This window comes from Phascolarctos cinereus, unplaced genomic scaffold (genome assembly GCF_003287225.1).
Source record: "Phascolarctos cinereus isolate Bilbo 61053 unplaced genomic scaffold, phaCin_HiC Scaffold_9;HRSCAF=440, whole genome shotgun sequence".
Classification (NCBI taxonomy): Eukaryota; Metazoa; Chordata; class Mammalia; order Diprotodontia; family Phascolarctidae; genus Phascolarctos; species Phascolarctos cinereus.
In genome coordinates, this window is record NW_027556402.1 from 170,777,138 (window position 1) to 170,796,688 (window position 19,551).

At 36.3% G+C, this 19,551-nt stretch overlaps 1 protein-coding gene across 3 annotated transcripts in view; it reads right to left on the reverse strand.

Moving 5' to 3' along the window:
• The window catches only part of TBC1D19 (TBC1 domain family member 19), a 126,658-nt gene that overhangs the window by 29,903 nt on the left and 77,204 nt on the right, over positions 1–19,551 (reverse strand). For all 3 annotated transcript variants that reach the window (XR_002325617.2, XM_020992260.2, XM_020992254.2), the window contains 2 exons: positions 6,186–6,270; positions 1,823–1,867 (listed from right to left, as the gene is read on the reverse strand). Coding sequence is in view for 2 of the 3 variants with exons in the window: in XM_020992260.2 (XP_020847919.1) it covers positions 1,823–1,867; positions 6,186–6,270 (130 nt within the window). In the remaining variant the exon portion in view is untranslated. The remainder of the gene's footprint in view (positions 1–1,822; positions 1,868–6,185; positions 6,271–19,551) is intronic.

Below are 19,551 nucleotides of genomic sequence, written 5' to 3' on the forward strand. Positions count from 1 at the left end.
TAACTACTACATTCCTTAGACTATGAAGCATTTTTTCTCTCTCATGGAAGTCTGTGGATTCTAATAATCAATGCTTTGTTGTCCACACTCAAAAGTTTTAGAAAACTTTATTGTGTATTATTGCATGAAACATGGCATTCAGGTTTTTTATTTGCTCTGTTCTTCTGGAAGACCTATGATGCTTAAAAGTTAGCTTCATTTATCTTGACTTGAAGATTAATCACTTTGGCTTCCAAAGAATCTAGATATCCTTTTAACATTATTACCTTTTGTTTCTTTTCTGCCAAATTTACTTCTGCTTCAGCATTTGGTCTTCCAAATGCCTGTCTCACTTTCAGCCTCTACTTTGTAGAAATTCTTCATAGTGTATTCAATTCTTCCTATTTTGTGATTTGTTTCCTCTTTAAACTCTGCAATGAGTCTTGAATAGTGACTTAAAATCCATTCCTAATTAAAAAAAAGTTTTATTTTTGTCTGTTTTTGGTTTGGACTTGTTACTTCATTGACATAGGAAACTTTGTACCAATGGAAATCAACACATATTCTAACACTCAGGTCTCAGAGAATTACTTGAGGCCACTGAGCAGCTAAGGTGTTTTTCCATGGCTAAGCAGCCAGTATGCATCGGGGAAGAATTTGAATCCAGGTCTTCCTGAGGCAAGGTCAACTTCCTATCCATTCTGGTAGGTGGCCTCTCTTTTTGTCTCTTCAGGAACTTTTGGAATTTTTTTAATGTTGTTCCATTATTTCTGGGCAGTTCTCAGGATTTTCTTTTCTCATCAGGCAGTTTTACTGTATTTACCTTGATATATTAATACTTGTTCAATATACCATTTTTTTCTTTGAGGCTTTATCTATTCTTCATTCTGCCTTTATGATCCTCTCTGCTGGTTTATCTGCTTGTCAGCTAGGATTTTATTCAGATTTTTTTCACTTGAACTTTTGGTCTTTCAGCCTTTGTCTTGTATTCCCAACTGTCCTGTCTGGTTTCTCTCCTCACTTGTTGGCCCCTTCCTTTGCACTTAGTTTGAGCCATTGGCTGTCTTCATTTTCTCCATATTTAGGGATGTCAGGGTCAGCCAGACTTGGGTCCTTACCCAGGGCAAACTTAGGGGTGGAAGAGAATGGGGGGAAAGGGAGATCTGTTCTTGCTTTGTTTCCAGTCTCCTCTTTCTTTCTTTCCCTTCAGGCTTTGCCTGTTATAATTTGATCATACATTGTTTTTTTCTTTTTCTTAATAAGCTTATCTTTAGAAGTCTAAGTAGTACTCTGGAATAATCTGATTAGCTCACAAAGTAAATACTTAACTTCTAAAGAGTACTACATTTAATATGTCACTATTGCTATATTTGATCCTATCTAAATTGAAGCTATTATAATTACTAGCTTAAATCTACATTTTTTCCAAAATTAGAGTAAGGGCAAATCACATCAAATACCAATTGAATATGATAATTACAGCATGATACTAATGAAGCCAAGGTCATGAATCTTATGTGCCAGTAGCTTTTCACAAAGAAAAGATTTTATTTCATGGACACAGGCTACTTTTAATCTGCGTTGACTAAATTTCACAGATAGAAGTTGCTGGTCAAATGAAGGACTGAACAAGAGAACATCAATGGATCAACACAAACCTATTACCACTAACTGGGAAATTAATTATACTTTATTATCTCACAGACAGTGAGGTAGAAATACAATCTTAATATATGAATGACTATGCTTTTTAAAAGACATAAGGATCAGAAGAACCATCTTTTTCATTATAAAATGTAATTTTTCTTTCTTCCACTAGAGGAAGCAATAGTATAATTCTTACCATTTGGTGGATAAAAGACAGCATAATCTTCCATTCCTAGTTTTCCTATAAGAAGACCACAGAGATAACAATACAAAGAGGTGAAAAAAAACTTACCTATTTGATTCATATATTCTGTAGTAATGGCAAATGGATATTTATACTATTGCAATAAAACTGCATTATTTAACCCTCTGGAATTATTTTGTATGAAGATTTAGCAAGCTTTTTTTTTAATGCAGTCCAAATGAACACTTTAGAAGAAAATTGAAAAATAATTAAAACAAATGATTTTTTTTACTATCAACTACTTAATATAATTTACATATAATCAACATGCTTATTACAAATCATTCTCATCAATTTATTACAATCCCTCAAGCAACACCTCTATCAAGTAACATTTCTTTTAATTTGAGTTTGGGTGTAATGTACCTTAATGTGGTAAAGCTACATTTCCTTAAAATACTCTATAATTCAGATTTCTACCAACACCAAAAGGTATTCCTCTTAAATTACTGCAGATTAGTGAAGTCTTACTGTAAATTTAGAGCCCATAAAAATTAAGATTTAAAGTCATTTTTATTTAAGATCTTAAAATACTTGACAATGATAAGAGTTCTAATACTCATAAAATAATTGGTAGTAGTTAGAAATATGTCAACAAGTATTGATTAAGTACTTCCTATGTGCTTAAGACCTAATGAAAACTATAGAGATATGGAAGAATTACAAGATATGATCCTTGCCTTAAAGATACTTCAAGAGGGGGACATAAGTAACACACAAAGAACAATAGTGAACAATACAATACATTATATAATTAATACTTCAATGAATGCATGATGTAACTGATGTAAGTACTACCTTGGTTGGTGCAAACTGTGACCCATCCAAGACTTTCTTTCTTATCCATGCCCTCCCATAATTTCTCCATAAGGGAGTGTTCCAATGTCTCGAAGGTTATTAACCAGGGTTTTTCATATTTCATGGATACTAGTACAGTCCTTAGGCTATCCACTTGATATCCTTCACTCTTCTAGAAGACCTTTTCAGGTCATACATTTCCAGGATGTCATCTTTTATGCCATTTCCTATGGATAAGTCATTGTTGATAATATGCTGATGTTTACTTACATGAACCATGCATTTCTCTGCTGCCTTCTGAGTCACTTGCAATTAAGATTTTTTTGAGGTTGTGGTGTTCCACAATAACATTATCAGAAAAATAATGATGTTAAAAATCTGGAGTGTGTGTGAGTGTGTGTGTGTGTGTGTGTGTGTGTGTGTGTGTGTGTGTGAGAGTGTGAGAGAGAGAGAGAGAGAGAGAGAGAGAGAGAGAGAGTGTTTGTGTGTTTGTGTGTGTGTATAGGAGACATAGAGAGAGACAGAGAGGGTGGGAGGGAGTACAACATGGAATGACTCAAAGTGCTCTGCAGTTTATTCTGACTCATTCCCTTAGCAAGCTGCATACCAAATAATAATTAAGACTGTATCAAATGGCTTATGATATAATTTCAGGTTATTTGGCCTCTCTGGGACTATGACTGCAGGAGTAGGCAAGAGCTAACGGAAGGAGCAGGGTCACAAAGGAGGACATTTTGGGGTAGGGAGAGGCATGGAAGTGAGAATGAACGTAATTTGAGGAACAATGAGCAGACACTAGTCTGATTTGCAAGGGGAATTTGGCTTATGAAAGCCCTTGGATACCAGAAGGAGCTTGGATTTAAGCCATCAGGTTACAGGAATCTACTATCAATTTTTGAGGAAAGGAGCGACATGATAAAAATGGTTTCAGGAAGATTAATCTGGAAGGAATGAAGGAAATAAGCATTTATTAAGCACCTACTACATGCCAGGCACTGTGCTAAGAACTTCACAAATATTACCTCATTTAATCAGTATAACAAGCCTGGGAAGTAGGTGTTATTATTATTTCCATTTTACAGTTGAGAAAACTGAGGCAGGCAGAGATTAAGTGATTTGATTGGGGTCATATAGATGATAAGTGTCTGGGGCCACATCTGAACTCAAGTCGTTCCAGGACTAGTGCTCAGAATAAGGATGCTGCATAAAAATATAGCTGAGAGGTAAGTGCTGAGGGAGATCAGGCTACAATAGCTTGATCAGTAATACACATCAGTAATACAGTAATCCATATGTGAGGGGATGTGAGAGTGAATCAATCTATCAACAAGAATTTATGAAACTCCCACTATGTACCAGGCACTATGAACCAGTCTAGCACAGAGTGCTGGACTCTGGAGATGGAAATACTGAGGCAAACAGCTTTTGCCCTTGAGCATATATTCTAATGGGAATAAACAACATGCATATGTTATGCTTTTTGCATGTCTAGGCAAAGCAAATACAAGGTAACCCTGGTGAGGAAGGCATTGGCAACTGGGGGGAAGCAGAGAAAACCTTATCCAGGGGCGATTCTTGAGCTGAGTCTTGAGGAAAAACAGAGATTCCAAAAGGCAGATGTGAGGAGGGAGAGCATTTTGGACACAGAAGTGAGTAAGCTCAAAGGCAGAGAGATAGGAGGTGGAGTGCTAAGTGTAAGCAATGGCCAGAAGGACAGCACGGCCACACACTAGAGTGTTTAGAAAGAAGCAATAGGCTAGTAATGAGGCTAGAAGGGTAGGATGGGGTCAGGGGGTAAAGAGTTTTAAATGTCAAGCAGAGGAGTCCATATCTGAACCTAGAAGTATTATGGAACCCCTGGAACATCTTAAGTAGGACAGTGACATAGAGCTGTGCCTTTGTAGCGGAAAGATTAGAGTGGCAAGAGACTTGAAGCAAGGAGACCAATCAGAGAAGGCTATTTTAATAGTGAAGGGGAGAGGTGATGAAAGTGATGCCTGTGTAAATGGAGAGGAGGAAATATATACAAGAGATGCTGTTAAGGTAAAATGACAAGTTTTGACAACTGAATAGACATGTGAAAGGAGTGAGATTAAGGAGTTAAGGATGAGACTAATGTTGTGCACTTCAGAGTCTGGAAGGATGGTGGTCCCCTTGACAGAAATAGGAAAGTTTAGAAGATGGGTAGAAAGATAATTAATTTTTATTATGGACATGTTTAGTTTTAAATGCTTACAGGACATACAATTTGAAACACCCAATAGGCCATTCATAATGTGGGACTGAGGCTCAGGAGAGAGACTAGGGTTTGATATATAGACCCAGGAGTCATTTTCATAGAAATGATCATTCAAACCACAGAAACTAATGAGGTCACCAACTGAGAAAATATAGGGAAAGAAGGCTGCCCAGGACAAACCCTTGGGGTGTAATGTGTCAAGTAGAAGTAAGGGTCAAACCAAAGTCATTTTAGAAGAATAATCAACAATATAAGTAGAGAAAAAAGGGAAAAAAAATCAAAACTGGAGAACTGGTAAGTATGACTTATAAAAATAGTTAAGATGCTATTTGTTGGGGGGGTTTATGTGTACATTTTTTGAGATAATGAGTATTAGATGATGGCAATACTATATATAAATTTTAGAACACACATCCTGTGGACAGCTGGGCACACAAGTCAGAGGTCAAAATTAGAAACATCTATTGAACAGTCATTAAAATATAGGGTATAACAAATCACAGTGGAGGTTGAGCTACCTGATAAAAAAAGAAAAATAAAAAAAACAGGTACTGAGCTTAGAAATATGATTGCAGTTAGGGGGAAAGAGGAGTCATAAAAGATGACTGAGCAGGCAGTAAAGAGAATAAGGAGAATATAATGCCAAGAGTGGAGAGCTTTAAGGAAGTTGGATTAATACTATCAAATGCAGTAGGCAAAGCTGAGAAGTCATACTCCCCTCTTGTTGGAAGGCTGAATAGTGAAAGAGTGTTGTACACAGAGCTGAGTATGTAATAATGGGGATTCCTTCCAGGTATAGAAAGCCACAGAGTTCCCCTTCTCCTGTTAAATTCTGTGAATCTGTGAGTAGGAAAGGTAGCCTGCTAAAACTGGTCCCAGGTTTAGACCATAGTTTCCCTATTCCATTTAGGACTTAAATTCTTCAAACCAATTTTTAACAAGAGAGAAATACTAAGGAAGTTGGTGGGAGGATATTAAATAGGAAAGACAAGAAAAGTACACTTTATATTTTGTTTAACAGGACATAAGCTTCTTTGGTTTTTAAGTATATTTCAAGGGCAGAGATTTAATTGAGAGTAAGAAAATGAATCCATACAATTCTAACTGTTCTATGAAAATTTAACACAGTAAAAATTTCTGATAAAACTAGAATTCTGCAAAAAACAAATAATTTTTGGTAAATCTGTACAAGATATACTAAAAATTTTAGGGCAATTTTAAGCAATTAAAGCTTAAGTCTTAAAAAAAATGCTCTCTTTATATCAGTTGCATTTTTACCTCTTATGTATGACTTTGGTGGTGAAGCACTATTATAGGCAAAGTGTCCTAATACAGATGTATCCCGGGAGAAACACAGTAATACCTGTGGAGAATATTGGAAAAAGAAAAATTGAAGCAGTCTTATAAAACCAGTTCATTCAGTATGTAATTACTGGAAATACTCTTTGTGAAACAGAATCCATGCCCTGTCCTGGAATCTCTGTAGTGCTTTCCAACACTTGAGTATGGAAGTGGTTGGTGGCCAAAACCAGTTGTTGTTGTTGAGGCTGTTTGTTTTGTTGTTTTTGTCTTTAAGATTCATGGAATTGTTTTATTTTCAAATTTGTGGTTTTTATTGTTATATTTGTTTTCACATCACTTTAATTTCTTAAAGCGTCCCTCCAGTTTTTCCCAATCAGAAAGACATTAAAAAGTGAAGAAAACAAAAGCGGTTCAGCCAAACCAACCAACAAATCAAGTCTGAGATCACATATAACGTTGCACCTGTAATCTCCCATTTCCTCAAAAAAGGAAAGGAAGTTTGTTTTCTCATCTGTTCTCAGTGGCCAGCTTTGGTCATTATAATTATATCATATTCAATTTTGGATCTTTTTTTGTTGTTCTTCTAACTGATGTGGTAGCTATTGTTTATACAGTTTTCTTGATTCTATTTTCTCCCATCCATATCAGTCCATATGTATTTTCTATGCTTGGCTGAATTATTCACAGAATTTTAAAGCTGGAGGGACCTTTGAGATTTTTCACTGCATACCATCAATCTTTCAATCTCCATTTCATCATCTGTAAAACGAAGAGGTTGGACTAGAGAATCTCTAAAGCTCTTTCCAGCTCTAACATATTATTATTCTGTTCTACCCAACACTTTAATAATGGGAAAACTGCAGGTTAGTAATAAGTTATCACCAGAATAAATCATTTCCTCGACCCTAAACATTTTCCTTATAGATAAAACCTGGGAAAATAGTAGTTGCAAAAAACTGAGAATGGATAGCAATCTTCAGAAGTAATTTAAAAAATTGCTACAAATAAATGCACTATTAATCCCACAAAAAGTAACTGGTTCACCCCACAACAAAGAATATGACAATCATGCATCCCTCTCTATCTTTTCAATTGGTACTACTGGATTATTAAAATAAAGAAGCCCAAATACACTTAGTGATCAACAATAACAAGCAGAATGAAAACAAGTTACTAGAAATTAATATTATTCTTAACTTTCATTCAAACTAATTTGCACAGTCTTTCTTTATATAGTGACTGAATCAGAGTGACTCTGAATAACTGGAAAATTACTATAGGTACAGTTTTTAGAACTTCTGTACCTGTATATAACTAAAGTAATGTGAAAATCAAATAAAAAATGATTAGAAATGAGAGGAAAAATATAATGGATTTCTTTTATACACAAAGCTTTGAATTTTCTAAGGTCTCTATCTGTCCTTAATTCTTTTAGACTACTTACCTGGCTACCAGTATCATGGTCACCATTCCACTATCACATAGAAAAATTCAGCGGGAAGAATTAAGTGGTAAAGCACTTGGCAAACTTCAAACTGCCATATACTTTAGCTATGATTTTGGATAGGGTTAGGTTAGCATACATTATTTAGTAAACATTCTTGGTGTAACAGAAAAGTGCTAAACCAGGAGTCAGTTTGGGAGGTGCAGCCTAACTCTGACACTTCGGAGTAAGTCATTTAATTTCTCTAAACTTTCATTTCTTCATTGTAAAAATAGGGTCAGTAATAATGTGGGCTGTCATGTCTTACTGGGCTGTCATGATAAGGCACATGAGTTATTATTAGCACTAACAACAAAATTTATGCATTTGAATACAGTTACTTGTGTACCTTTCACATCAACTATACAAACTAAAAGCTTTCTGAGATCAAAGACTTTGCTTTATTCACCTTCTTACTCTGTATTTCCCTAGCACAATGCTCTGAACAAACAAGGCACACAGTTAATGAATGCAACCAGTGGATGAAATGCTGTTAAAAAAAATTCATAGACATTCTCAGTGGAAAAAGCACTAGGGTTAAAGTCAGAAGACCTAGCTCTGAAATTTATCAGCTGTAAAATCACGATCAATTAAAATAAGTTCTCTAGGCCTTAGAGCCTTCATTGTAAAATGAAGATAATAATATCTATACTGCCTACCTTACACAGTTGAGAGGAAAGTCCTTTGTAAACCATAAAGCACTAATAAATGTAAGCTATTACAACTACCCAACAAAACTCCCAACATACCCTGTACCTCTCCCCTACTAAGAATCTATAATGCAATAGTATTTACAGTATCAAGTCCAAATTTTTCATTCTTATATTCAAGGCTTTCATTCTGGCTCCATCGATTAATCTCTAGCCATTTTTTTTTTTGGCAAGGCAATTGGGGTTAAGTGACTTGCTCAGGGTCACACAGCTAGCAAGTGTCAAATGCCTGGTCTGAGACCGGATTTGAACTCAGGTCCTCCTGACTCCAGGGCCAGTGCTTTATCCACTGCACCACCTAGCTGCCCCTCTAACCATATTTTCTACTCCTCTGCCAAATGGTAAAGCCTCAACGAAATTAATAAAATATTTTTCTTACACTCCATTTCCTATATCCAATTCTATTGTATCTTTCCTCGTGCTGTCTCTTGACTGTCACTAGCCTCTTAGTTCACCTATTCAGAGTTTATCCATCCTTCGGGACTTATATAAATAAGTAATTTTATTTTAAGTAATTAAAGAATTAAAAATAATTTTTAAATATTTAATTATTTTAAGTAATTTTATTTATTTCAGCCCATAGCAATTTCTTTCTTTCCATATTTCCCTTTGCATTAAGGGCCAGAGAGTCACATTCCTTAGAACAAGAGTTCTTAAGCTTTTTGTGTCTTTAACATTTAGGCAGTCTGAAGCCTAAGACCTTTTCTTAGACTAATGTTTTTAAATGTGTAAAATAAAATACATATGATTATGAAGGAAGTCAATTATAAGGAAACAGTTATCTTTTTTTTTAAGTTCATGGATTGCAGGTTAATAACTCTTTTGCACTAGAATATAAGCAGTTGGCAGGACAAGCAACTAATGTTAGTTCTAAGAGTCAAAAGTTTTTTGGCACCAAGCTGGGAAAAGTAGAAGAGCAATCATATAGAATAGCATTGTTTTTGGTAAAAATCAAGGTAGGCTATAGAATAATTAGGTTGTTATTCTTATATGGTTTGAGAACTGGCTCCAAAGGACCTTCCAATGGCATAGTTCCAAAAATATTTTGAGCAACTGCAGTATCTTTGAAACAGATGTGTAGACTTATAAGGTAACTACTTCAAAGGGAAATACTCAATCCAATAAATTTTTTAAGTATGTACTATGTGCAGAGCACTATGCTAGGGATTCTCTGCTTTTACATCTAACTGGGGCAGGATGTGGGAGAAGCAAGGGGGCTATGACATATATTACTCTCAACATCTAATGAATTTAGTACAGAGAAAGAGAAAATGGCCCAAAATAGATCCTTGGAGGGAGCTCATATTTAATGGGTGGGAGATAGATGATAATCCAGCAAAGGAAATTGAGGATTAGTCAGATGTGTAGAAGGAAAACTAAAAAGTAGTAATGTCATTGAAGCCAAAGAAAAAGGAATGATTAATGAAAACTGAACTGAAAAATGGCCATTGGATCAGATATTAGTGACCTTATAGAAAGCAGTTTGAGTATAGTGGTGAAGTAGATTTTAGAGCAATGTAAGGAGTTGGGAAATAATATCTGAAGAAATGGAAGCAATGCATGTCAACAGTCTTTTTGAGGAGTTTGACTACAAAAGGCAATATAGGTATAGGGATGATAACTTGAAGGCAGAATTAACAACATATTTGAAGGATAAAGAAGGCTTGGTATGTTGGAAGACAGCAGTAAAGAAGCTAATAGAGGGGCAGCTAGGTGGTGCAGAAGATAGAGCTCCTGCCTTGGAGTCAGGAGGAACTGAATTCAAATCCAACCTCAGAAACATGACACTTACTAGCTCTGTGACCCTGGGCAAGTCACTTAACTCTGCCTCACCAAAAAAAAAAAAAAGAGGGGGGCGTAGCCAAGATGGCAGAGCAAAAGCAGTGATTTGCTTGAGCTCTCCCCCTAACCCCTCCAAATATCTATAAAAAATGGGTCTAAACAAATTGTAAAGCAGCAGAACCCACAAAAAGATGGAGTGAAACAAATTTACAGCTCAAGACAGCCTGGATGGTTGACTGGAAAGGTATATCACACTGGGTAGGGACAGGAGTGCAGTTTGGTGTGGGTGTGCAGGCAAGGCAGGCCTTAGCAAACCTGGAGCAGCCCTCAGAGGACTGAATTGCAGGCAGCTGTGGTGGTTTCCAGACTTCTCAACCCACAAAAGCCAGAGACAACTTAGAAGGTCAGTAGGAAAAGTCTGTGTCTGTGGTGAGAGAGAACCACAGGGTCCCAGCCCCAGTCCCTGAGCTTTGCACAGGGTGGCGGCTGCTTCCTGAGCTTCTGGCCCACAGACTGAGGGGGAATTGAGTGGCTGATCAGAGGGGGATTGCAGGGATCTTTCTGCTGGTGCAGGATTCTCTTGCTTTGCCCATACTTGGATCTGGGTCACAGTTCTGGGTGGTGGTCCTGGGGTGAGGAGGAGCGCTGGAATGGTGGAGCTTGTGGTGGTGAAGAAGAAATCCTCCTCACAGTTCCAAGGCCTAAAAGAGTGCTTGTGGTCACTCACAAACCAGAGCACAGGCCAGGAAAGAAGTAAACACTCTCCCTTGATCATACCACCTTGGAAGAATGGAAAATTTACAGGTCCCTAGAAGTATCTCTGAAAACAGCTGCACAAAACCCCCGAAGCTTGGGACAGTACATTCTCCACACTTGGAAGCAGACCCCTACCTTAACAAAGAGTTTATAACTCAAGTAATTGTCTGAGATCATGAGCAAGCAGTGTAAAGAAGAGTCAGACCATAGAATCTTACTTTGGTGACAAAGAAAATCAAAACAAACAACCAGAAGTCAAAGCTCCTACATCCAAAGCCTCCAAGAAAAATATGAATTGGTCCCAGGCCATGGAAGAGCTCAAAAAGGATTTTGAGACGCAAGTAAGAGAAGTAGAGGAAAAACTGAGAGTGATGCCAGAAAATCATGAAAAACAAGTCAACAGCTTGCTAAAGGAGACCCAGAAAAATACTGAAGAAAATAACACCTTAAAAAATAGACTAACCCAAATGGCAAAAGAGGTCCAAAATGCCAATGAGGAGAGCGGCCTAAAAAGCAAAATTGGCCAAATGGAAAAGGAAGTCCAAAAGCTTACTGAAGAAAATACTTCCTTAAAAATTAGAATGGAGCAATTAGAAGTTAGTGACTTTATGAGAAATCAAGACACTGTAAAACAAATCCAAAAGAATGAAAAAATAGAAAACAATGCAAAAAAAAAGGAGTTTAGGCATCTAACATTCTAATCCCAAATGCTAATAGGACAGGTGGCTATTTACACACCATCTATAGTTTCCATTTATATACCTTTTTGCACATGAAATGCTTCCTGGCCGACGAATCAAGGATTCATCCTTTTACCTTTAGATATAGCATTATAGGACATGCATTACTCCAGAAACTTCAGTTTAGTATACTAGCCTTCTCTGCATCACTTTTGGACATTCCTACATAATACTGGGCAATTGGCCTCCTATTAAATCCAGATTAGACTCCTATTCATCGATCTTCCTGTATTGATTTTTTTTTTTTTTGCTTTTTGGTGAGGCAATTGGGGTTAAGTGACTTGCCCAGGTCACACAGCTAGTTAAGTGTCAAGTGTCTGAGGTCAGCTTTGAACTCAGGTCCTACTGACTTCAAGGCTAGAGTTCTATCGACTGTGCCACCTAGCTGCCCCCATGTTGATTTTTAATAGGGCAGGACTATATTAATCATAATTAAGTGTATACACAATCAAAGGATTTTCCATTATCTGTAATTTTCTTAAATAAGCAAAAATAAGAGATCCTTGCTTAAACCTAATCTATAATTCTCTGAATAAGATAATTTTAGAATTGGAAGGTGCTCCTAGAATCTACTAGTTAAACTCCATTTCATAGATGAGGAAATGAAAGCCCACAAAAATTAAGTGACTTACCCCAGATCATGAAGCTAATTAATAGCAAAGAGGACTAAAGCTCTGCTCTCCTGCTTCCCAGTTCAGTGTTTTTTGGGCTGTAGCACTCAAATAGTAATTTGGATATGTGTATTCTGGTATTTTTTTTAAAGTCAGTATTCTTATATTATTACTGCATTTCACATACTCTACAACATATTTTAGTATTTGATTGTGGTCCGCCTTATGTTTTTTTTCTGAAATCATTTCAGGTTCATTAGTTTTATCTCTTCAACAATACTATGACATTGTTGAGGATAAGAACACACCATGAAATCTCATTTATTCAGGAGTCAGAACTCTGACAACTTAGCAATCTGCAACACAAACCTAGAAGGGGAAAAAAAAAGGGCTCTTCAGCTTCGAGGAAAATAATTGCTACAGCCTTCAGGCCCAATGATTCAGAATTACCTATTAAGTAAGGCAATTCTTTAAGAGTGGCTGAGGAGACCCTGAGGAATAGTGAGAAGGAAAAAATGACAATGGAGGGAAATGGAAGAAAAAAGCAGTTTGGTATTGTTTATTATAGGAACATAGAGACCTATAATCCTTAATTGTCCATAAGCCCATTACTATATTAGAATCACAGAATGGTAGTGCTGAAAGGAACCCTACTGATTATCTGGTCCCTCAGGGCAGCTAGGTGGCGCAGTGGATAGAGCACTGGCCCTGAAGTCAGGAGGACCTGAGTTCAAATCCAGCCTCAGACCAAACACTTGACACTTACTAGCTGTGTGATCCTGGGCAAGTCACTTAACCCTAATTGCCTAAAAAAGCCAAAAAAGAGTAGAGATTACCTGGTCCACTGACTTCATTTTACAAATGGGTACAGAAAAGGTCAAGTGTCTTGACTGAGATCATATGACTAGTTAGTGGTGTACTTATACTGAGATCCAGATATTCCACCAGAGGCCCAGCCTTCTTTCTAGTGCATTCTGCAGTCTAGCACTGTGACAACACCATTCCATTTCCTACTTTCATGCCTTTCCATGGTGAGTCCTCACATGTCTGGGATGTACTTTCTCTTTACCCCTACATCTTGGAAAACCTAAAGTCATTAAAAACTCAGGTCTAGGGCCACTATGCGGCCTTTTCTGATCTCCCCAGTTAGCAGGGCCTTATTTACTTGGTATATATTTTGTATATATTGATATATGTGTGCCTCTTGATTCGTGCAGTAGGACATAAGCTTCTTCTGGGGGAAGACTGTTTCATTTTTGTCTTTGTATCTCCAGCACTTGACACAGTATCTGGCACCTAACAGGTGCATAATAAATGATGATTGTGCTATGCTTACAATGATAACTCTGAGTCATCAAGGTTAAATTATGCTAAATGCTATTTAATGTCAATGAAATGTATGATACATTTTAGAAAGACTGCCAAAATTTTCAAAATATCTGTGTATGTCATTAAAAGAGTAAGCTTCAGTTATCTAAATAATTCACTTATGCTTAACAATTCATCCTGAATGATGCTGAATAAATGAGGCATTTATATTTGGGGATCATAAATTTAGAGCTGGAAGGGACCTCAGAAATCATCCAGTCCCACTTCCTCATTTTGCAAAATCAGAAACTGAGGCCTCTTTGGTATGTTCTGACCCTCAACATAATACCTTATAAAATCCTAGACATATAGCAGGCTCTTAAAGAATGTGAATTTAAATTAGTGTTTTGGACAGAAAACATAAGGGAGGAAAGTGAAAAGATAAAAGAAAAAAAAGAAATAGGAAATAAGAAATTAACAGGATTAAATAAAAATGGAAACAAATAGTAGGCAAGAGACATGGAGATGTTCCCTCATAAAGAGAAAAGTATCAAGCACTGGAAGTACTGAATAACAGAAAGAAAAATTCCAAATCAATTGAACAATACAAAACCTTGCAATTTGTGGCAAATTAATTTTAATTGCAACAGGTTTTTAAAAAATTGTCTTTGGGTAGACTGAATGTTGCAGTTTCCTGGGTAGTTAGAATTTCTGCTGCAAATATACTGAAGGGAGGTAGCTTTCTGCAAACAAAAGTCTATTAGAATTGCCCTAATTTACTATATTGTCATAAGATATGGCAGAACACTTCAGAACAATTTCTATGACAAACATCAACTTTTAAATTAGCAAAAGCATGGGAAGAGGCAATAAGCAGGAACCAGAAGAAGGGTTTTGTTTAGGATCTTGAAAGAGAAAGCAGAGACACTATTAGGCAGTGCCAGATGTTCAAATTAACCCAAATCAATGAACACGGTGAAATTTTAGAAATCTAAATCATTGCTGAGTATTTAGAAAAAATTTTTTCAGAGCCCTCATTCATAGTAAGTATGAAACTATATCTTTTGTTTAAATGACCTCCGATTTCATAGTATAGTATGATTCCTCAAATTAAAAGTTATTTCCTTTAATCATAGGCCAAACTACATATAAAGAAATAAATATCCAATTGCTACTGATAAAAAGTTCAAAATATTGGACACAATATGTATGTAAGGAGTAAGGGTTGGAAGAAAATTTGTTTAAGAAAAAGGATTATGAAAAGTAATTCAGGGCTTCGGAAGCTATGGAGCAAGCTAGGTTGTCAGGGAATTGTACCCCATCCAGCTTGCTGGCCGCACCCAAGATCCTTGAGAGCAAAATCTGCCTTACTTTTTCTATTTGCATCCCCAGTGCTTAGAACAGTGGTTGGCATATGGTAAGCATTTAATAAGTGCTTTTTCATTCATTCATTTAACTTATATCTTTCAGAAAATTTATATACGTTTCTCATTTCTTACTAGTATTAGTAGTGCCTTTCTCTATTCACTCCCGTCATTGCTAAAATCCTGGAATAATCTGTCAGTACTCAATGGTGTTACATACTTATTAGTCATTCTCTTCTTAAACTTTTATAGAATCTATGCCACTCTCCAGAAACTGTTCTCAGATCACCAGTCACATCTTAATTCACAGCTTTTTTCAATGCTGTTGATTATTCTTTCTGCTGGATACTTAGTTTCAGACACATCATACTCTTGTAATATCTCTCTAAATACTCCTTCATCTCCTTTGCTGGCTCTTCAACCTTTTTCTTAACAGAATATCTGCCCTCAATCTTCTCACCTGCTTATATTTGCTTTGGCATTCATTCACTTCCATGATGTGAACTACAACATCTATATAAATGCTTCCTAAATCTTTATATGAGCTTCAAATTTCTTATCTCTTACCTCTTAGCCCGATATCTCTGCCTCACTGCTACTTCAAACTCAGCACCTCCCAAACTGACCTCATTATCTTTCCCTTCTAACTCTCATTTCCCTTTTCATTCTACTATTTCTGTCCACAGAACTATCATTTAGAAGATTCTTCTGTTTGTAACCTTTCAGTTATCCTTCCCTTACCAAGTTCTACTAGTTCCATCTTCCTGGCATCTCCACCCTTCACTTCCTCTTAATTCACATGGCAACCACCATAGACTAAGACCTCATTATTATATATACTTTACAAAAGCAAAAGACCTGATGGGTCTTCCTCGTCAATAATCCATCTCTCACACCACAAAGTAATTTTTTTTTCACTCAGAGATCAAGTTATTGAGAGACAGAGTAGCCAAGTGTTCTGTCGTCTGGATCTAATATCAGAAAGAAAAAGGTACAAATTCTGTTTCAAACATTTAAAAATCATGGAGAAGTAATGCAACCTTTCTTAGTCTTGGTCTTGATTTCTTCATCTGTAAAAAAGGGATAATAGTAACACATACCTCAAAGGACCAAATAAAACAATGTCTGTAAAATGGTTTGTAAACTTTAGAGTGCCTACCATCTTCATGTCACTAATGTGCTCAGAGGTCTTCAATGAAGTCTTAATTACCTGCTGAAAGAAGTTCAAACTCCTTGCCCAGGAATCTGATACCATGCTGCTTCTTTAACTTCACAGCATGTCACCCTCTTCCACTGAGGGAGAGCTATGGGTATCACTCTCTGTGCTCTTATGCCTCTAGGCCTTTGTTCATATTGCTCCCTGTACTTGCAATGCCCTCCTTTTCCTTTTCTTCACTTGGCTGAATGTCTTTCCAACCTGACACCATATTCAAGAAATTTTTCTTGATTCTCCTGAAGACTTCATCTAACACTTTATTTTGAAATTCTCTAATGAACTTATTAAATATCACCTATTATAGCATATGCCAATTGACCCTTAGCTAAATTTTGTACCTACCCAATTACTAGCACAGTGCTTTGCACACAGTAGGTATTTAACAAATGTACTGCATTATAGTATTTCCAAGAGTGCTGTTAAGCTGAAGGAAAAGGAAGATATGTTACCTAGAGAGGCAACTCAGTGGTAAACCTAATCTGCCAGTACTTCTGCTGTCCCAAAGCCAAAGGAGCTGAGGGGGAGTCTAGGATGGTAACGGCAAAGTGATAGTTCATGACTGATGTATCAGGTATATTTGGGTTTGCCATATTCTGGCAAGAATAGCAAGATTAATAATCATTGTATTAAATAAAAGCCCAATTACTTTACATGTAAAGGTACAATTATAGTTCAACCATAAAAATTTGTAGAAAAAATGTTCGCCAGTAATATGCATATCTATTTTTGTTGGAGAAATGTTCTTTAATTACGTACCAACTAAGTAAAGATTAGCCTTTAGCTGAGTACTATTTACAGGTAGCAATAATTTCCTTAATTTTTAACTGGCACACTTCAGAATTATAAGACATTTAGTATGGAAATGGAAAATACTGTACATATAGCATAAATACATTTAAAACTTCTCCATTTTGCTGAATAGTTAAAGAACTATATTTTCTTCAGTGAAATATGATATACTAATAGAAAGTAAAATTATTTAAGTAATAAATACCATATAAATAAGAAATGAAAAAATACCTAATTAACCTCTGTTAGTATAGTACTACTTCTATATCTTTTATTTTCTAGCATTATTACCCAAACATATTTGGAAAATTTCAAAGGATTAGTTGTCAGGAATGTTTCCCTGCTCTCTCCTCATTCCCCAATACTCAGCACTATTTGTTGTTGTTATTGTTGCAAATTCCATATAGTTTAGTGCTTTGTGTTAAACTGAATATTAATGCTATTGATGGCAGTGTCAGTACTCCCACCTGCAAACTCAGGGGAATATTGGAAACAAAATCCAGAAACAAGAGATTTCTGTTGGTTCCTACTTCTTGCCTGATTTAGAAATTCGATCATCTCTTATCAATGCATCTGTAAGAAAGAAAAAAAGGCACCAGACCTAGGATGCATTTGGACCTCCATCGGACTATGTTCATGGGCACTGAAATGCTCATGCTCACTGCTTCTCACATGCTAAAGAGCAATAGGAACAATGTGAGAAGGCTTCTCCTGGCCACACAATAACTCCCATTGACACAAAACCCACTGCATTTCAGCTCCTCTGCATTCATTCACATTTTCTCAAGGCATCAATTCCCCCCAAAAGTAGTTTACAAACTTTAGGCAGCTTGCTAACTCTTACAGGCTATCAGAGCCACTTAGTTCCTGAGCAAGCATTAACTAGAAAACTGAAAATGTAATGTATAACATATAATAATATATTATATATAATATAATAATGTATAAACTACCTAATTTGCTTATTAAATGAAGGGCACCAAGAGGATTTATCTGAACAAGTCTTTTTTTTTTAAATTTTTTAATTTTTTTCCATATGCTTTTGAGTTGAAAATTTTTCTCCCTTTTCCTCCCCCCCACCCTCCCCAAGACAGCGCACAATCTGATATAGGCTTTACATTTACATACCCATTAAACATATTTTCACATTAGTGAAGTTGTAAGTGAAAATTAAAACCAATACCAGGAACCATCAGAAAGAGGAAACAAAACTCAACAGAAGGTAAAAATAAGTGATAGTGATTCGACTTCCATAGTTCTTTCTTTGAATGTGAACAGCATTATTCATCCCGAGGCCTCTGGAAATGTCTTAGATCCTCATAATGCTGAGAAAGGTTTAGTTTAACAATCTTAGTCATTGCATAATGTGTCTGTTATTGTGTACAAAGTCCTCTTGGTTCTGCTCACTTCACTCAGCATCAGCCCATATAAGTCTTTCCAGGTTTTTCTGAAGTCAGCCTGTTCATCATTTCTTACAGCACAATAGTATTCCATTACATTCATATACCACAACTTGCTCAGCCATTCCCCAATTGATGGGCATCCTCTCAATTTCCAATTCTTTGCCACCACAAAAAGAGCTGCTATGAATATTTTTGTAGATGTGGGTCCTTTTCGCATTTGTTTGATCTCTTTGGGATATAGCCCTAGAAGTGCTATTGCTGGATCAAAGGGTATGCACATTTTTGTAGCCCTTTGGGCATAGTTCCAAATTGTTCTCCAAAATGGTTGGATCATTTCACAACTCCACCAACAATGTATTAGTGTTCCAATTTTCCCACATCTCTCCAACATTTATCATTTTCCTGTTTTGTCATGTTGGCCAATCTGATAGGTGTGATGTGGTACCTCAGAGTTGTTTTGATTTGCATTTCTCTAATCAATAACGATTTAGAGCATTTTTTCATATGACTATAGATGGCTTTAATTTCTTCATCTGAGAACTGTCTGTTCATATCCTTTGACCATTTATCAATTGGGGAATGGCTTGTGTTCTTATAAATTTGTCTTAATTCTCTATATATTTTAGAAATGAGGCCTTTATCAGAGAGACTGGTTGTAAAAATTCTTTCCCAATTTTCTACCTTCCTTCTAATCTTAGTTGCATTGGCTTTGTTTGTGCAAAAACTTTTCAATTTAATGTAATCAAAATTATCCATTTTGCTTTTCATAATGTTCTCTATCTCCTGTTTGGTCATGAATTCTTCTGTTCTCCATAGATCTGATAGGTAAACTATTCCTTGTTCTCCCAGTTTACTTATGGTATCAGCCTTTATATCTAAGTCATGAACCCATTTTGACTTTATTTTGGTATATGGTGTGAGATTTGGGTCTATGCCTAGTTTCTGCCATACTCTTTTCCAGTTTTCCCAGCAGTTTTTTTCAAAGAGTGGGTTCTTATCCCAGAAGCTGGGGTCTTTGGGTTTATCAAATAATAGATTACTATAGTCATTGACTACTGTGTCTTGCATATTTAACCTATTCCACTGATCCACCTCCCTATTTCTTAGCCAGTACCAAGCAGTTTTGACTGCTTTATAATACAATTTAAGATCTGGAATTGCTAGGCCACCTTCCCCTGCA